Below are 19740 nucleotides of genomic sequence, written 5' to 3'. Positions count from 1 at the left end.
CACACAAATATTATTGTTGCTAAAACATTCCAAAGCACTTGACACATAGTAGGTTCCCTGTGAATATGTTCCAAATGAATCATAGCAGTTAAATAGCTGACAGTAGGACTCTCATAAGGATAGACAAAACATGAGAACTTTCCAGTCTGTAAGGCCTAGAGCAAATAAAAACAGGCTCAACACCTATAAAATAATAAACTCATTATGAGTGATGAGGTGGATGCAAACTGACAAGGCGGATTACGGGAAGCACTCAGGGCCAGGGGTCGGAATCCACGAATTTTACTCAAGGTTCTGCCACCAAATAGCTGTGTGACCGTCATCACTTCAGCTTTTCATGCCTCATGGAAAAGTTAAAGTTTCCATGAAGAAGTTATGTGGTATAATTTAAGATATAAATGCAAGAAATCCAAAGATCGAAAATCTTGCTGACTTTACAGAACATTCATTTCACCTAACAAGAGGTTTTATCAACCCATCATATGAAAAAGTAAAATTCTTCTTTTGTTAGAAGTACAGTTTGGGAGAAGGTAAAGATAGATGACACCAAAGCTGCACAAGCACTATTTTTAGAGCTCCACCTTTACCAGCCCTGCCCTACTGATGAAAAGAAAACACATTAGGACTGTGGCATCGGAACAAGCAAAACAATAATTAGAGAAGTTTGAGTTGCAGGCCATCATCCACAACCCAGAATGTGAGACACCGCTCTCTTTATTGTGCAAAGTCAAACCAAGGAAGAAACTCAAAGCAAGCGTCTGAATTCAGTGACCTTGGTCAATTAGAGAAGTTAACAGAAATAAACAAAAGACCCAATGAAAATAGTAAGGCAGTGAACCACAGAAGAAAAAAAGAAGTCACACAAATATGAGGAAAGCCCAGCTGTGCACAGCCACAATAGAAAGAAAGAAAAAAACAAAAAAACACTTTGGAATAATAACAGGTAACAGAAAGATTATAAACCCACAAGACAGCAGTGTAATTTTAAAAACAAATGTGGGACCAGATTATATGTAGGCATCTTAGGATGTTACCCAATCTGGCCAGAAGTGGCTTACACAGAGGAGCTGCCTACTTCGGGGTCTCAAATTAGGAAGGAATGTCAGAATTCAGAGAGGGCTCCGAAGAGAAATACCAAAATGTTTACTTGTTGGAAAGTTTGAGATTCAGAGGGTCCCCCAAATTTGCATTTCTAACAAACTCCCAAGAGGGGCTGTTGTTGCTGCTCCAGCAACAACCATAATGATATTATATTCTCCATAATAATATAATTCTCAATACTAATCTCATAGAGAACTACTGCATTAGAAGGACTGAGATTATTCAGCTTTCTGAAGGGCCGCCAGCCGACGAAAGTTGAAAAAGGGAGAGCAGGCGAGTGTCAGTTAGGTAAAAGGATGGAGACCTCTGAAGATGACAACTGTGAAACATGTGTAAGAGATGCTGCTATGAAATCACCCTCTAAAAAATCTTTTAAAATGTAACAGATTCTTATCTAAACTGGTTATTTGCAATCCTATCCAAAAGTAGAGGAATTATTAGTCGTTTCTAATAATTTCTAAGACACATTCCCTTTGACCATTTGATGTCCGTCGGAGACCTACTTCTCAAAAAAATAAATAAATAACACAATCATGTATTCAAAATGTTTTATTCAGTTTTAGTGCGTGGATAGAACCCCCCCAAATCCCATCCTGGCTCTTAAGTAAGAAACCCGTGGAGGTGGATTTCAGTAGTTCCTCTCCAGATTTAGACACTGTAATTAAAAGTTTTTAGAAAGACTTTTTTTAGTAAAGAGGAAAATAAGTCAAATTATCCATTTCCCTGGCGTGAACGTGGCCCTTGCACAATCAATAAGTGTTTGGTGACACCTAGTGGCAATAGTGAGAGTTACAGCTTCCAACTCGTGTTTACCTCTTAAAAATCAAGAAATTCTGAGGAGTCCTTTCCTAAACTTAATCAAATCTTTTAAAATATAAGAATTTCTATCATTCCTCCCCTAAGAGTGATAAAACTTTCAGTATGACAATCACCTGACCCTGAAACCTCATTGACTTTTATTTTGTACTTCCAGATGAAATTAAACGTCTTAGAAAAATACCGAGGCTTTAAAAAGTTGATTAATTTAAACAGTACCTATGTGAAAGACTTAAAAAATAACTGTAGTTAAATATCAGAACCTAGAAATGTGGAGTCTTGGTTTTCTGTTTCCACCATTTCCCGATTCCTTCATTTATTCCTTCGTCGAACATTAATTTCACACATACCCTGTGCCAGCACTCTTCTGGCAGAGAATGAAACAGACATCCCAACCTTAAATCTTCTGCTGATCTTAAGTCTCCTATTGTGGAATCTTAAGTGGAATAGCTCTGTCTTCCGTAATGGTCTGCTTATATACATGATGATAATAGGAAACTCAATTTCTAGTAATTTAAGCAAGGATTGTTTCCCCTCCCCCTCTTCCTCCTTTCCTTCCTCCTCCTCCACGTCCAAGGCAATCCAGCATAAACTGCCATCACAATGGCATTATCCATCATGGAATGTTTGACCAAGCTCAGATGAAGTGATGCTTTTATCACTTTGCAAATCCTTCCACCCACATTTAAGTTGCGGACACATAAACTAGGAATATCACTTAAAGCACCATACAGAAAGCCTGCGTGCAAATGGTTTTTAAGTGTTCGGGTACAAGATCTGAAGGTATGCAAACAAGACAATCACCTGCCTTAGCTGCTCCTGGAACGGCAATGGCAAATTCTCCCCTTTGACTTTTTTTCCTGAAGCTCAGTGGGTAATTATCATGTGTTGTAAAGCCCCATCATGTGTTATCTTCCATTCTAACAAAGACCTGGCTTCCCATCCCACAATTTACATGACGGCTGTGAGGCTTAGCGCAGGGAGAGATGGTGGCGTTTTACTGAGCAAGGGCTCAGGGAATGACCTGGACATCACAGAGTAAGAGGATAATGTGAATTTTGGCCCTTTTGCCTGTAATAAGAATTAGGAACTGAGTACCTAGGCAAATATGCAAGAGATACCCAGCCTGCGATCTAATCCCTTCACCACTTCCTCCAGAAAACAGATGTTTTCAGCAGCCCCACCACAGAAGAAGACCAAGAGATTGTTTTCCCCATGATGCCTAAGGCTGTCGCTGAAACATTCAGAACTCAGAATTACTTTCTCCATCATGCAACTGCAAACAAGAACATAGGTGATACATTTTTTGTTGCCATTAATATGACAGAGGTTACTATGAACCATTTTAACAGGCAGTCACGGAGGAGTAGAGAAATTCTTTTCCCAGGAACTCATAGAAAAATTAGGGGTCAGTACATCATTAATTACAAAACTAGAGTTAACCAAAGAATATCATTTTCATATAGGCTCTTTCAAAAAAAAAACACAGCTAATTTACTGACCATCCAGGGGCAGAACCAAGCAGCTGAAGGCAGACACTGTAGCATTCGCCAAGACCTGGCAGGGAGCACCACACACAGCAGCTGAGATGTTCTCTGGAGGAAATCCTGCTCCAGACACGTGCACAAGCCTTCCACCCAGGCAGCCTTTAAAGCAAAACTACAAGTTCATGATCACAGAGGCAAATCTCTTTTTCTACTTAACCTGAAATTCAAATCCGTGCTTTCTTGCTGACCATCTTTCTTTTGATGCTCTTCAGAATCCACACAACTGGCTTCAGGTTGCATTTCATACCCTTGCTCTCCTACCATCAGAATCATGGAATCTCAGAGAGTAGAAAGCAGAACTAGGGAGCATCCAGCCCAGATCCCTTTATCAAATAAGGAAGCTGAGGCTTAGAAAAGTTACCCAGAGAAACTAGTGATGGACTCAGGACCAAAATCCCCATCCCCACAGCATTCCACCCAGTTGAGGCCAGGCAAATTTGTTCCAAGTAATGGCTTGGCTAGCACTTCATCCAACTAAGATTCTGCTCCCATAATTTCTTCTATACTTTCTGAATCACAATCAGATTTGACCTATCTCAAGTGCAGCAAGCCTTTAAGTGACCAGAAACTGAAACGATTATTGGAAGAAAAGGCAAGGCAAAATTCAGTACCTCTGAAAGGAGAAAAATGCAGTGGTAATATGCAAGTGACCTATTATTGGTGGAGTATGAATTCATCTGTGAAATATTACAAAATGATAAAAATTAATCATATTTAATAAGTTCTAAATAATTCAAATTGGCATACAGGTCTAAAAATAGGTGAAAGCATTTAAATTCTACTAAAATGATCAAATTATGAGCTCTTACAAATGGTATTATTTAGTTTAAAACAAATTAAATTGGGTTAATACATCAAATTAAAATGCAATCACACACTTAGAGAATATGCACAATTTCCTTGATAAAAAATAAGCCTCAGGGCTGGCCTGGTGGTATAGTGGTTAAATTCACGCACTTGCCTTCGGTGGCCTGGGGTTTGTGGGTTCAGATCCCAGGTGTGGACCTACACACTGCTCATCAGCCATGCTGTGGTGGCATCCCACATACAAAATAGAGGAAGATTGGCATGGATGTTAGCTGAGGGACAATCTTCCTCAAGCGAAAGAGGAAGATTGGCAATAGATGTTAGCTCTGGGCCAATGTTCCTCACCAAGAAAAAACAAGAAAAACAAAGCCTCACACACAGGAGTATTACAATGACAAGTGTCAGGAGGAAATTGAACTGTAAGAGGCCAGTCGGGCTTCCCTCTCCCTCAGCCATCAGATCCATGTTGCTTCCCTTCCTCTTAGAGAAGTGAGAGTAGTTATAATGCACTTACATAAAGAAAGCCTTGTCTCCTTTGCTTGACTTACCAAAGTTCTGAGTCACGGCCGTGACACTGACTCTGGACGTGAACACCAGCGCGGATGAGGCCCACCCTCTCGTGCGGTCGTAACCTCTGACTTGGTACTCGCCAGCAGGAAGGGAGGGGACCACACACTGGAGAACAGTGCGGTTGCCAGAGACATTCATACAGGGTGACATCCCGATTAAAATGTCAACATTCATAGCTCCTGAGATCTGGGCCACCGCAAAGGTTAAGACGTCATCCGTCTGAGAAAGAGAGAGCAACTCTGGGGTGAAGGTGTTGCTGTAACTGATGACTCCCATTTGGTGTGAAAGTCTGTCCACCTCTATGTTCAGGGCCACAGAGCCATTCCCCGAGGGAACGATGCACTGGATGAGGTCAGAGCTGACGTTCACTGTCAGGCAGCCCTGCCAACCAACGTAGACTAACGTGGCGTTCTGTCCTCTCAGGGCCGTGCCCTCCACAGTCAAGAGGCCTCCACCATGTATGCTGAAATTCTTGGGGAAATAACGAAACACTTGAGGCAAAATGTCGAAGTGTCTGGAAACGTTACCAGAACAAGCATACCCATTTCTTCTATGAAAAACTGATAAGTAGTGAGGTCCTGGGGTCAAGCCACTTATCCAGCATGTCACATGGCTTGCATTAAAGAAAGTTACGTTGCAAAGAAGATGATCATCCACAGACACCACTGGCTCATCAGCAGTGGTGCCTAACCTCCGACCCCTAATCAGCACTGTGGTCAGAGACCCACTGATGTTAGTGGTCAAGGCGTCCACGACGGGAGTTGTCTCTTCCCGCAAGAAAAGTGTGCAATCCCCCTGACACTCACTGGGGAGCTCATTGACCAAGACGGTGACGTTCAGGGTGAAGGAAGCACCAGGCAAGGGGTCACCCACCAGGTGAATCTGACAGAGGACTGTCTGGTCCCCTAAGCTCAAAATTACACAGGTAAAAGGACCCGAAAGGTCCACCTGAACTGACCCCCTCCTAGAGCTGAGAGCCAGCCCCCGCACCGTGAGCACTGTCCCACCACAAGCAGACCCGTGTGCTGGGAAGATGGCCGTTATCCGAGGTGTGACCACAAATTGCTGGGGCACCGCAGACATGTTAGCAAACCCCATCTGCTTCTGACGTACTTGGAGAGGATAGATGCCTGCTTCCAAGCTGTGAAGAGGAAAGGAGCACCCAGACAGGCTCACGTTGCTCCTGAAAGACTGTGTCTCCAGACCGCAGGCCAAGCCCCCCAGAAGGATAACCGAGTTGGAGAGGTTACTTCCTTCCACGTCGAACCGCAGGCTGCTGTCCGTGATTTCTCCTCGTACGGCAGTGACCACTGGTGTTGCTGCCACTTCATACATGAAGATAAAGCCCTTCCCTACCAGGCTTGGGGAAGGTCCTTGGGGGATGGACGTGCTGCCAGCCCAGACCTCCACGGGGGCTGGGACAGAGAGACCATCCGCATCAGGCAGCAGGGACGCAGGCGAAGTCTCACACCAGATGTTCCTCTCTGTCGAGTTCACGATGTCGCAGGACTGATTGCCCACAAGCACCCAAACCAAAGCGGGGTCCCTGCTGAACCCTATTCCTGAGATGCTGAGGATGGTTCCACCTAAAGCGCGAATAATGAAAACGAAACATAAAAGCTGGTATTCAGAACTGAGATCTCACAGCACCTGTGTAAGTATCAGTGCAATTAAGCGGAAGGTGGGGTAAGTATAGGTGAAACCCCGATTATTTCACCTCACCCCCTCGATGTTAAATTTGTGATCATTTTGGCAGGAGTCAGATGGGGTGAAATTGACATAACTGTAAAACAATATAAATTATTATAAGGAAGGATGTTTGTAATATGTAAGACAAAATTTTTAAGGATATTTATAGAGCCTAGAAGCCACCACTTCTATCATCTTATACACTAAGAAAAAACAAATTTCTTGACGTGTTCTTGTCATCGGCTGTATTATCTGACATACTAGTCTATATTATTCTATATATTATTATGTAGAGAAATTTTATGTATATTATATACATACAATATATACACTAATGAAAAATCAAATTCTTTAGTCTTCTTGTCATCTGCCATATTATCTGCCATATTAGTTTATATGTTATTATGTAGGGTATATGTATATTATTCTAAATATATTCAACTGACACAATAATGAAAAATCAGATTGGTCAGTCTTCTACTTATCTTGTATATTATTCTATATAATATTCCAGTATTCCATATTTATATAGTCATATGTGTGTATATGTGTATATATATATATATATATATATGACATATGAAGAGCCATTGAAACATTGAAACATGCTTATGATTTTGCTGTTATACTCATAGACTTTGTCTCACCTGTAACTGAGGGACAATCAAACACCATCTTCAGGACAAGGATTGGAGCAACGTACCTCATATCATTACCAAATCTGTAGTACAGCCAAGCAGCCTTAAAAAGGTTATACTCAAAAAGGATAATGTGCTATTTCAAACCCTATCAGAGTGATTATTCACATGCAAATATACAGCTGTCAATTGTTTTCTGAAAATGAATAGTTTTCTAGATTTCTCTATTTGTCTTGTCCTTACATCTCCCATATTGGCATCTGCGTTTCTGACTACTTCTGGTCCTTCATCTGCATCCCTAGAGGAAAGTGAAGACACCAAAGACTCATTCCTCCTCTCTTTGCACATGTAGCATCTAAACGGCTGAAGCAGGGAGCTCTTCCCTTGTTTTTCTAATATTCACTCGAGAGGTGCTGCCCATTAGATGTTTCAGCCTCTTTCCATTAGAAAAAGAAAATAGGCACATCTCGTTTTCATAAAAATTTTTTAATTTCCTGAGCTTACTGGGCTAAGGAACCACTGAGTTTTCACACCCTTCAAAGTACACCACTCAGTTTCCAGAGCATCAGGAAAGCTCTTCTCCCTGCTGCCCGTCTCTGGTCTCGCCCGTTAATTAACCCAGGAACAAAATCTGGATATCCAGGGAGTAGACTTACTGGATAAATGATACCAGTCATGTCAGAGCCACTCACCCAGAAGGGACCCACAGCAAGGCTCAATGCTGAAAACTTCTGTGATGCAGTGGATGTGAAGATCAACCCTGCAGAATAGGGGGAGATTGTCATGAAACAACCAAGAGAGTTAGAAAAAGAGAAAGGAAGGAGTAAGACAGAAGAGAGGTATGTATTTGAGGGAGAAAAGGAGAGAAAGGGAGCAGTGATGGAGAGCAAGTGTGAAGGATACTGCCCAACAGAGAACAAAGGAAATGGTGAGGAAAAGATGTTGGGTGGGACATTTTCCTGGGCCAGTACCATGGGTGACATGGGTCCCATACAATTTAGATAACTTTCTGGAAGGAGGAGCGGGAACTTCTGGAGAAAAACTGGGCAGAAGGGCTTTAGGGCAAAGAGGATGTGAGCATGGCTTGTGCAATAATTGCAAGCCATTTATTCAAAGCCCAATACCCAATCTTATTAAAGGTTTTATTTAATCACAGACTCTTATTAAAGCACAGACTGTTCCTCCTTCACATACAGATGCCTACCCCACCCCACCCCAACGACAAGCCATGACATCTTAATTCCAGAAAATTCTCCATTCTCCAACCAGTAAGCCAAAAATTTCCCCTGCGTTGGTCTTGAGAGTAAACTGTCCTGTAAGGTCTCAAGATTTGTTCAAATTTTATGATTCTCATGTGTTTATCCTCTAACTTCAGAAGAAGAAGGAAAAACAAGACCTAACTCAAAACTGGAATTCCTCAACTGAATTGCTAGACAATCAAACAGACCGAAAATTAATGGCAAGTGTCCAGCTCACCCTTGTGAGCTAATGTTGACCCCATTGATGGAGACCGAGATTCTGTGGAGACCAGCTGGCAGCAAGGGCAGCACCACCTCCAGACCCTGAGCCACTTGTGCATGAACTAGAGCCAAGGTCTCCTGAATGTGGACTTGCACATCCAAATCCGTGTCGTTCACCAGCAGCGCCATTCCAATGAAAAGGGTCTCACCTCCTGTGTTGAAAAGAATCCATTAGCTTCTGTGATGTGGGTTTGTGGCCTCAACCACCTAGGTATTCAATTCTAAAACTGTCTTTTAGGATTAAATACATGGTCAGCCCTGTGCATAATACTCTAAGAGTTTGAACGCTAATCTGATTTTTTGCATGAAACTTTCAACAAATTTTTTTAATAGAGCTACAGCCTGTAAGCTCAAGGGCACAAAAAGCAAAATTGTCAGGACAACTGTACTCAAGAGGCACTAACTTATCTCCAAGCAAAGGCAAATCAAGAAGTAGTCTGGAGCGCTGGTGGTCTCTATAACCAGCAAATAGCACCCCACGTCCTTTTTTTAACTTCCACTTTTCTACTGATAAAAGTCTAAAGCTATGTCGTCAGTGTGCACCGAATGCCATAAAAGCGCTGTGTAGGAGAACAGTGCTTGACAGTTTACAGAGCACTCTCACGTATGTTAGCCCATTTGATCCTCACACTATCCCGATGCCATATCCAGACAGTTAGTAGGACCGACATTTAGCTTCTGAGGAAATTCAGGTTCAGCAGGCAAGGTCTCATAACCAATTGATGGAAATGTCAAGGCCTCAGCCCAGTCTTCTCTTGTATTTCAATACATTTTTAGTTTAATAGCAACTCTACTAAAATGCCATGTGTACTACGGACACTTTAATTCAATTCCGTTTACCTCAAATATTTATTGAGTACCAAGAGGAAGATGCCACAAGGGGTACAAAAATAAGTTAAACACAGACCCTGCCCTCAAAGGTAGGAAAAATAGGTGCCAAAATAGCTTCAGCACAAGCCCTGCTGGAAGAGAGGTGAAAAGTGAGCAGTGGGGCTGTTCAGATCAGAGCAACATTCTGAATATCAAAAAGGCCTTGTGGGCAAGATGGTGCTTGAAATTCAATTTGAAAGATAAAGCTCAAGAGGAAATGATCGAGAATAGGGGATTTACAATTCAATTCTGAAAACTTCATGGTTTTACCCAAAGTCTATGGTAGCACTTTCTCATTTAATCATCCTGTGGCTTGGAGAGAAGGAAAGAGAATTCAGTGACTTTCTGGAAGACTAGATTCGTGTACGTACAGTTAGAGACTCAATGGGAATAGGCCAAGTTGATGGTGGTTCTATGGCTAAATACCAAGAAAGCCAATCCTGAGGGATTGCTACTTAATTCAGTGGACAGTGGAGACTTCCAAAGGTCTCTAAGAAAGCAAAGGATATGATTGAAGCTTTCTTCCAGACTACAAGATCAATTAGAGAGATAGGGGAAGGGAAATCCAGTCTGCAGACTACTAGAGTCTTAACGAGAGCCAGAAATCAAGCGGGCAGTGGCAGGGTGGAAATAAATATCCTTACCTTTCCTGTGTCTGACTGTGCCCAGAGAGAAGCAGCCTGAGCTGGAGCATCTCTAAAGCTCCTTTAGCCTCTAATGTTTGAGAACTACTACGGAGCTGGCATCTATAGAACACCTCAACCAATTAGAGGATGAGAAGAGTTTACTTGAAAGAGAAAACTCAAAGAGAGATTGTGGCGTGCTGAGAAAAGAAAATCTACGTGCAAATCTTTGCTCTGCCATTTAAGTACCTGCATGACTTTGGGTGGTTCACTTTGGGCTCTCCAAGCCCTGGATTTTTCATCCGTAAGATAGTAACAAAGCCTACCCATGTGGTTTGTTGTAAGGATTAAGTTAGCTATCCTAGGACAGCCTCTGGTATAGTACAGCATTCAAAAGCCCTCAATTAGCTTCATATTCTTCCTTGTTCCACATTCTCTTTACCTCTTCATGTCTTCCCAGCCTCTTTTCTACTGTGAAGTCTGAAGCCTCAGTGTAGTGACTTTGAAGGATTTCAGAGTTGAGTAAGGAAAAGACATGACCACTAGGTGGCAGTAGCACAAAAAAGAGCTTTATATGGGTGGTGCCTGACAGGTTCACATAGGTGCAGAAATCTCGCAGCACAAGACTTTCCAGGGGCGACAACAGGAGACCACCCCCAGAAAAGGAGGGAGGTTAGGGAACTCCTGGGGGAGAAAGGGTTTGGGGAGTTACGTGACCAGATGATGTCACTGAGCAGCCCAGTGGGTAGCCTCTGGGTCAGAGAACTTTGAGGCATCAGTAGCTTAGTCTTTACAGCCCCCAGGATTATCTTATCTGTGGCTAGCAGATGCTGGGTGCAGTTTTGCAGGGTATGTAAAGAAGGCAGACTCTAAAAGGTTAAAAATCTGCTTATTTTGGCTATATTTAAAACAACTGAGTGTGTAAAAATTTGAGGTTGGCCTTGGCAGGCTTTTGAGTTCATGGATCCCAACTTGCTGTGAGGAAGTAAACAACATAGGGCCAATATGCAGAGGTCATCTCTGGCTCATTCATATAACACTCAGTTACTCACAGAATTACAACACTCACTCCAACGAAGGATTTATTGAGTGCTTACTCCATGTTAATCCCCGGGCTAGGTACTTTTACCTACGTTATCTCCAATTTTTACAATAGCCTTGAAATAATTATTCCCACCTAGCAATTGGGGAAACTAAAGATAAATGAAGTTAAATGTCTTGTTCAAGGAGTGGGTGAGCTGGGATTCATTCAGACTGACTGCAAAAACCACACTAATGGTCCTGCATATCAAATTCTTCCTCCCCCTTCCCCTGCCCGTCCCCTTCTATTTCTTTGATTTCATTTTGGCTTCATTGTCATCATCAACATCATCATTTCCTGGATGGAGTTGTGTAACACTCCAACTTTCAAAAGAGACTTTCCCAACAGGCTACCACTCTTTGTGGATTTTCTAACATGTTCTTTATTCTGCCTGTAGAAAGATTTAAGTGCAAGTGTAAATTCTGCAAATAATGCATCATGTTGTATATATCAATAACATCACTCCTTGGGCTCTTGGTCAATTGTCAAGCTAATCCTAGATGCCTTTAAGGCACTGATGCAATGTATTTATTCTTTTCATTATAGGTAGGAAATTTTATTAAAAGCCAAAATCACTGAAATCTGAATAGAACACGGAGCTCCCTCCTCCCTTTTCTACTTTGTTGGGAAGAATCTATACCACTAAGGAATTTTACACACTTTGGTCGCCTGAGGCAGCAAATTCTTCTTCTGCACTATCTGAGCTGAATAATATTGAGAAGCTAAAGGACACTTCCCTTTATTTATGTACTCTTGAGCAACGAAAATGAAAACAGTACCAGAAAAATTGAGTCTAGGCCTTTTCTTTGGGAAATTTGATGGTCTTTTATAATAATAATCCCTTAGATATGGCCACCATAAACTCTCTGTTATCTGGCATTCAATTAACCAGAAAGACATGTTTCCAAATCTACCTGGTATGGTATTTTTCCAAATCTATATAATATAACATGTTAATAAGTTGTTACAATTCCATCCGGTCACATCATCTGAACTATCAAAGAAAGATTAAATTGTTTCCCATATTTGGGTGCTAAAGAATTCATTCTTTTTATACATAGTATGTCTCAAGGAACAAGAATTCTTGGTTAATCAGAACACTCTATTCTCTAATCATATCAAATAACTGCTACAGTAGAATCTGATGCCTGAAACGGTAATTTACAGTAAACTGTAAGTGGCTAACTGCTTGTAACATGCACCTAGACTGCTTGGGTTCAAATCGAAGCTCTGTTACTAAAGATAGCATTTTAGACGAGTTATGTATTCTATCTGTTTCTTAGTTTTCTTACCTGTAAACTGAGGCTAACAATACTATAAATTAGTGGCAAGGATTAAAGTCTATAATATGTCTGTGCTATTATTGGCACATAGTAGGTTCTCCAAAAATACTTAACAATTGTTACCTTTGAATTCCCATGTTATTTTCTTGACGGAAATGGTCTCAATTTTACAGAAGGAAAAATAGATATAAGGAGATTTATTCAATAATAGCTAAGATGATAATACTAGCCTCTTAGTTTTCAGAAAAATAACTCCCATTCAAAATATAACACTGTCTTGAATAAAATTAATAGGTCATCATTTGCCTTTTTTATAGGATCAATGGTCTAAAGATACAAAGATGCTACAGTATCATGTATTTTACCTGCTATGCTGCTCCAGTTTCTGCTCAGAGATGTGATCACTGGATTTAAAGAGGATTCATATGTAAATGCCATGGGGAGAACTGTAGAATGGTCCTCTCTGATCACAGTCACATTTACAACGTGTCCATCTTTTCCCTGAAAAACCATTTTTTTAAAATTAAACTTCTGTAAATAAGACTAACTTGAGAGAAGTTCATACAGAATTAGTTTAAAAGGTTAATTTCAAGAAAATTGTTTTTAAAGAATATATTTGCTACTTTCAAGTCTCTCTCTCTCACACACACACACAGTGACAAGTGCTTAGAAGAGGCAAGTGTGGCATCCAACAGATTAAAGGGAGAGTAAGAATGATTTGTAATTAACACACCAATGGGCTCTGCAAAGAATGGCAATTTCAAGTAAACATCTATACCTAGCTAAACTATCCATCAAGTGTGTGAATATTTTCAGACATGTAAGTACTCAGAAAACTTCCTTCCCACATATCTTTCCTAGGATGTTTCTTAAGGCTATGATTCACAAAATAAACAATAGCCAAAAAAGAGAAAGATATGAACTCCAAGAAACAGTGAATCTACCCAGGAGAGCAATCAAGAGAAGTGAGAGAATGAAATCTGTAGAATAAACCCAGAAAACACCCCAGTTAGATTGATGCAGAACAGAGCTTCAAGGAAAAAGAGTAACTGATAGGGTGGAATTCTTTTTTAAGATAGAGAATTATTATTATAGGAAGTTGTGTTAAGAAAAAAATTAGAAACTAAGAAAAAAATGAATTATGAAAGAAAAACACGTATTACCTGATTCTACCTGCATCATTTAAATCGTCATAATAATGTAAACATGGCTTATTGATTTTATACAATAATCGTACTGTGACTCTATCAAAAGAATTAAAAGTGGTTGTTTCAGAAAGGAGGACTTGAAGAAGGGGGAAGAGGAGGACGGCTGGAGAGCATGATTTGTTCTACTATTTTCCTTTTAACCTTTACCTGTATTGCTTTGAACAAAATAAAAAGTTTGTTCTTTAATGTTTCTTCTTTCTAGTAAAAGAAATCCAAACAATACAAATATTACCCATTAAAATGGTAAATACAGATTAAGGTGATAATACCCAGTGTTGGTCAAAGTGTCAGAAATCAGACACTCACACAGTGATAGCGGAAGGATAAATTAAAAGGGAATTTCAGACAACTGCATACTACACATCAAAAGCTTTAGAATTTAGGTTAACTTATCCTGAGAAAAACAAATATGCCCAGAAATATAGTTACTGGGATGATCAAAGCTCCATTGTTTAAAATAGGAAATTTTAGAAATTATCTTAATGTCCAATAAAAGAGAAAAGTTAAACAAATTACAGTACGATCACACCTTGGAATTGCATGCAGTTTATATATAAAAGCTAACATTTCATAATATTTGAGTAACTGGATGAGATAAAAATGTAGGACCAGAGATCAAAGATTATTCTGAACCCTTTCTTTCAGAGATCTTTATTTGTTCAGTAAAGAGCCATCTTATGGGGTCACGGAGGTGCTGGGAATGTTGATGACACTGAAGTCAACTCTGAATTAAAAGTTCAGCCTCAACTGTGAGCAGGAGCCTCACCAACAGCACCAGGGAAGGACCTGAACTCAAATCTAATTAAAATAGAAAATATAATATAATATAAAAATTAATAGGCTATGAGATTGCACTAACTGAAGAAGAAAGAGAAAGCTAAGGGACTTGTTTTTAAGGGAAAAAGGAAGCAGTAGAGAATAACTAGGAAGATATCTCATAGGAATCAGACATTCTAGAAGTTTCTAAGAACTACCATTCACATCCATGCCAGAAAACAAAATTGCTGGCGAAAACTATTATTTGTTGTTTTCTTAAGAGAGAGGTAAGATTACAACACATATAAGTTTTACAAATCAACACCCACAATGTGCAGGACATAAACATATTTATTCTGGGGCACTAATATTCATTGAGAGTGTGGCCTAGGACTGTCCTGTTGTCTTCTTCTAAAAGAAATCAACTGACATTAATGATAACCCCATTGGTGGAGTCAGCTTCCCATTTCATAGCAGAACAGGCAATATAAACATATAAATATAAGCATACTCTCATGATGAAAAGGTCATGTCAGTTAATTTAGTTCTAAGCAATGATCCACTGAAAACCTTACACTACAAGTTAATAATGGTCACCTACCCGGAGGGAAAAAGATGCCAAAGGATTCCACTTACTCTGGGTGGAACTTTGCATTGAATTCTTCGTGAATTGCTTGTGGTGACGTTAATGACACAAGACTGAGAGCCAAATAGCACCAGGCTAACATCTTCCAAACTAGAGCCTCGGATGGTGGCCCAGAGCCCTCCTGTAACAAAAATAGCATTTTTAGATAGGACAAAAAGCCACACAAGCAGACAAAATTTAACTATCCACAAGAGAGAAAAAATGAAGTTAAAATAAGAGGCTTCTTAGTCAAAACACAAGGCATGCTCAAACTGCAGAAAAAGACTGAAGTTAAATATACAAACTACCATATAAACAGGAAGAACTGGTGATCAGAGGGCAGAAAGAAGTCGTAATGCATCCTGGAGATATTTAAGAATAAAACAAAGAGACACAATATGTCCACGAGTCAGAGAAGTAAAGGAGATGGTCTCTGAGAACTCTTCCTGCCCTAGACTTTGAAATATCATCCCTGCCAATCCTATAGAGCTTATTCTTTTCCTGAGAAAACAAGTATAAGAGAGCGTCATGGTAGAAAGAACAGCGGACCCAGAGTCAGGGCCGCAGACGGCTCCGCCACTTAAAGAAGATCATTTGTAGTATTGTCTCTGAGTTCACTGATTCTCACTTCCCTCATCTTGAATTCACAGCTTTAGCCCTTCCAGCTTTGTGATTATACCACACATACTAGGTTCTAATCTCCAAGATGGTGTAGAAGTGACTGAAATCACCACCCACTGCCCTCAGGATTTTTCTCCAGGCTCCTGAAGAGCAACCACAGAAACCTCTCTCCTCCCTGCAGACGTCAATAAGAAGAGGCGTGGCACCAGTCATGCTGATGTTCTGGCATTCTTTTCCTTCGGGAGGAGCAGCCCTTGATCAGCTGATGGACAGAAAGCCTGCCCGTTATAGATGAGGGCAATGATTCTGGTGTGCCATCTCCCCAGAACGGGATACAAACAAGGTAGTAAGGCCACCAAATAGAGACACATACCCCTAGAGAGGGGGAAGGGGGTGCAGGAGCAAGGTTATCTTCCCCAAGCGCATCAGGGTGAGAAAGGGGAACCTAACGAACCTAATGAAAACCTTTCAGGAGCATGTGACTAAGTGGAATAAGACCTTGAAGTTAAACATATAAACTTGCCCTGAAAATTCAGGGCAAGGCTACCATAGACTACAAAGTTAGAGAGTACAATTGAAGAAAAGAGTCAATTTACAACAGCAACATGAAAGATACAACATCTGGAAGTGATCTTGACAAGAAAAATTCAAGAACACGAAGAAATTTGAAGAAAATGTTGAAATACTATTGAGGAATTTAATCGATGGATTAAAACTTAAATAAGAAAACTAAAATAAGGGCCTGCCCGGTGGTATAGTGATTAAGTTTGCACACTCTGCTTCGGTGGCCCAGGGTTCACTGGTTCAGATTCCAGGCATGGACCTACAAAGCAATCATCAAGCCACACCATGGCAGCATCCCACATACCAAATAGAGGAAGATTGGCACAGATGCTGGCTCAGCGTCAATCTTCCTCAAGAAAAAAGAGGAAAATTGGCAACAGACATTAGCTCAGGGCCAATCTTCCTCACTAAAAAATAAACAAATAAAGTAAATGGGTAGAAAGAATGAACATCGTAAAGGTGGCATATCTTCTAAATTAAACTAAAGCATCAATGCAATCCCAATAAAAATACAAACAGGATTTTTTTATTTAAATTAAACAAGGTGATTTTAAAATTCAATGAAAAATAAACAATAACCAGAATACAAAATTTCAAAAATAAGAGTAAAGGGGTCTTCTACCAGACATTAAAATGTCTTATAAAACAACTATGGTTAAAATCCAATAATAAAGCATGCACAGACAGACAGGTCAATGGAACAGAATAGAAAGTGCAAAAATAAACCCAGGGAAGTATGGCGTATAGGAAATGATAAATATGATGTTTCACATAAGTGCAAAATAGACAGATTATTTATTTCGTAAATAAATTAAGTAAATAGTATTGAAAAATTAAATCTGAATTCCTACCTCACATCCTCACCAAAATAAATTCCAAATTGATCAAATATTTAAACATGAAAAAGAAAGCATCAAAGAATTAGAAGGAAATAGAATTTTTCTTGATATATAATTTAGTTGGAAAGCCATTCTAAGTATTTTACAAACCCTGAAGCCCTAAAAGAAAGACTGATACATTTATTGCACAAAAAATTAAAATATTTATGAATTACAAAAATCGTAAATGAAAAGACAAACAAACATATAAAGGGCTAATATCCTTTATATATAAAAGCTCTGAAAATTAATAAGGAAGAATAATAACTCAGTTGAAAAAAGGGGGCTAAGGAGAAGAACAGACAGTTCACTGAAAAATACAATGCCTCTTAAACACGTGAAAAGATACTAAATTTCTTTCTTAATAAAGTAAATGCAAAGTAAAACTACAATGAAATGTTAGTTTCCTTCTACAAGATTGGCAAATATCAAAAAGTTTGGTAGGACTGTTACCAAGATGTGGTAAATACATACTCAAATACATTGCTACACAGAGAATAAATTACACAGCCTCTACAGAGACTATTTTGACATTGTCAAAATTTTAAATGTGCATAGCCTCTTGACCTAGCAATTCCACATCTAAGAAATTATACTACTAATAATTTCAGGCATATGCAAAATGGAACAACTGCATATCCACATACAAAAGAATGAAGTTGGATCCTGTTTTGGGTTGAATTGTGTCCCCCCAAAATTCATATGTTGGAATTTTATCTGCCAGTACCTCAGAATATGACCTTATTTGGGAATAGAGTCATTGCAGACATAATTAGTTAAATTAAGATAAGATGAGGTTACACTGGAGTAAGGTGGGTGCCTAACTCAATATGACTGGTATCCTTATAAAAAGAGAAAATTTGGACAGAGAAAAGACACAGGGAGAACACCATGTGAAGATGAAGGCAGAGATCAGGTTGACGCTTCCACATGCCAAAGAATGCCAAAGACTGCCAGCAAACCACCAGAAGTGAGGGGAGAGGTATAAAACAGATTCTTCTTCACAGGTTGCTTCAGATGGAATCAATTCTGCCAATACCTTAACCCTTGGCTTTTAGCCTCCAGAATTGTGAGACACTAGCTTTCTGTTGTTTAAGCTGTTTAGTTTGTGGTATCTGGGTAAGCAGCCCTAGAAAGCTCATATAGACCCCTACCTCACACCATATGCAAAAATTAACTCAAAATAAGTGAGATACCTAAATGCAAGAGCTAAAACTATGAAACTCTTAGGAAAAAACATATGCATAAAACTTCGTGACATTGGATTAGGCAGTTGTTTCTAAGACATGACACCAAAGCACAAGCAATAACAACCATAAAAAAGATAAACTGTACTTTGCCAAAACTAAAAAATTTTGTGCTTCAAAGAATACTATTAAGAAATTAAGAAGACAATCCACTGAATAGGGGAAAACATTTCCAAATCACATATCTGATGAGGGACTCTTATCCAGAATATATAAAGAACTCTTACAACTCAACAATAAAAAGACAAATAACCCAATTTTTTTAATGGGCAAAGGATGTGGATAGGCATTTCTCCAAAGAAGATATGCAAGTGACCAATAAGCACGTGAAAAGATGCTCAAAGATCATCAGTCATTAGGAAAATGCAGATTAAAAACACAATGAGATATCATCTCACACCCATCAAAATAGCTATTATCACAAAAAATAACAACTGTGGATAAGGATGTGGAGAAGCTGGAAACCTCATATATTGCTGGTGGGAATGCAAAATCATGTAGCCACAGTGGAAACGGTTTGGCAGGTCCTCAAGTAGTTAAACACAGAGTCACTAAATGACCCAGTAATTCCACTTCTAGGTATATACCCAAGAGAACTTGTAGGTATATATAAAACATATATCCACACAAAACTTTGTACACAAATGTTCATAGCAGCATTATTCATAATAGTCAAAAGACGGAAACAATTCAAATGTCCATCATGAGATGAACAGATAAACAAAATGTGGTATATCTATCCAATGGAATATTATTTATCCATAAAATGGAATGAAGTACTGAAACATGCTACAACATAGATGAACCTGGAAAACGTTATGCTAAGTAGAGAAGCTAGACACAAAAGGTCACATAGTGTACGATTCCATTTATATGAAATGCCCAGAATAGACAAATTCACTGAGAAAATAGATGAGTGCTTTCCAGGGATTGGAGGAAAGAAGAAATAGGGAGTGACTACTAACGGATAGAAGGTATCTTTGGGGGGGTGATAAAAATGTTCTGGGATTAGATAGTGGTAATGTTACACAACTTTGTAGATATACCAAAAATCACTGAATTGTATACTTTTAAAAAGTGAATTATATGGTGTGGAAATTATATATCAATTTTTTTTAGGTTAAAAAAAAATAATACCTGAGGCAAAAAAGGATTTGCCCTAGGGCAGCTCTCTATATTTCTAAGATCTATTGCCCTGGTCCAGCCCAACATTCTCTCTCCCCTGGACGACTGCAGCAGCTGCCTAATTGGTCTCCCTGGTTCCATCTTTGCCTCCCTACAGTATATCCTCACACG

The 19740-nt window shown here is 39.5% G+C and overlaps 1 protein-coding gene across 14 annotated transcripts in view; it reads right to left on the bottom strand.

The window, feature by feature from the left end:
* The window catches only part of PKHD1 (PKHD1 ciliary IPT domain containing fibrocystin/polyductin), a 412643-nt gene that overhangs the window by 343476 nt on the left and 49427 nt on the right, over nt 1-19740 (bottom strand). For all 14 annotated transcript variants that reach the window (XR_006885298.1, XR_006885299.1, XR_006885297.1 and 11 more), the window contains exons 28-33: nt 15146-15276; nt 12911-13046; nt 8645-8840; nt 7861-7928; nt 4820-6427; nt 3420-3563 (exon numbers count right to left, since the gene is read on the bottom strand). Coding sequence is in view for 11 of the 14 variants with exons in the window: in XM_046639693.1 (XP_046495649.1) it covers nt 3420-3563; nt 4820-6427; nt 7861-7928; nt 8645-8840; nt 12911-13046; nt 15146-15276 (2283 nt within the window). In the remaining 3 variants the exon portion in view is untranslated. The remainder of the gene's footprint in view (nt 1-3419; nt 3564-4819; nt 6428-7860; nt 7929-8644; nt 8841-12910; nt 13047-15145; nt 15277-19740) is intronic.

This window comes from Equus quagga, chromosome 15 (assembly GCF_021613505.1).
Source record: "Equus quagga isolate Etosha38 chromosome 15, UCLA_HA_Equagga_1.0, whole genome shotgun sequence".
NCBI classification, from domain to species: Eukaryota; Metazoa; Chordata; class Mammalia; order Perissodactyla; family Equidae; genus Equus; species Equus quagga.
Note: the sequence above shows the minus strand (reverse complement) of the source record. Positions and strands in the feature narration are given on the sequence as shown.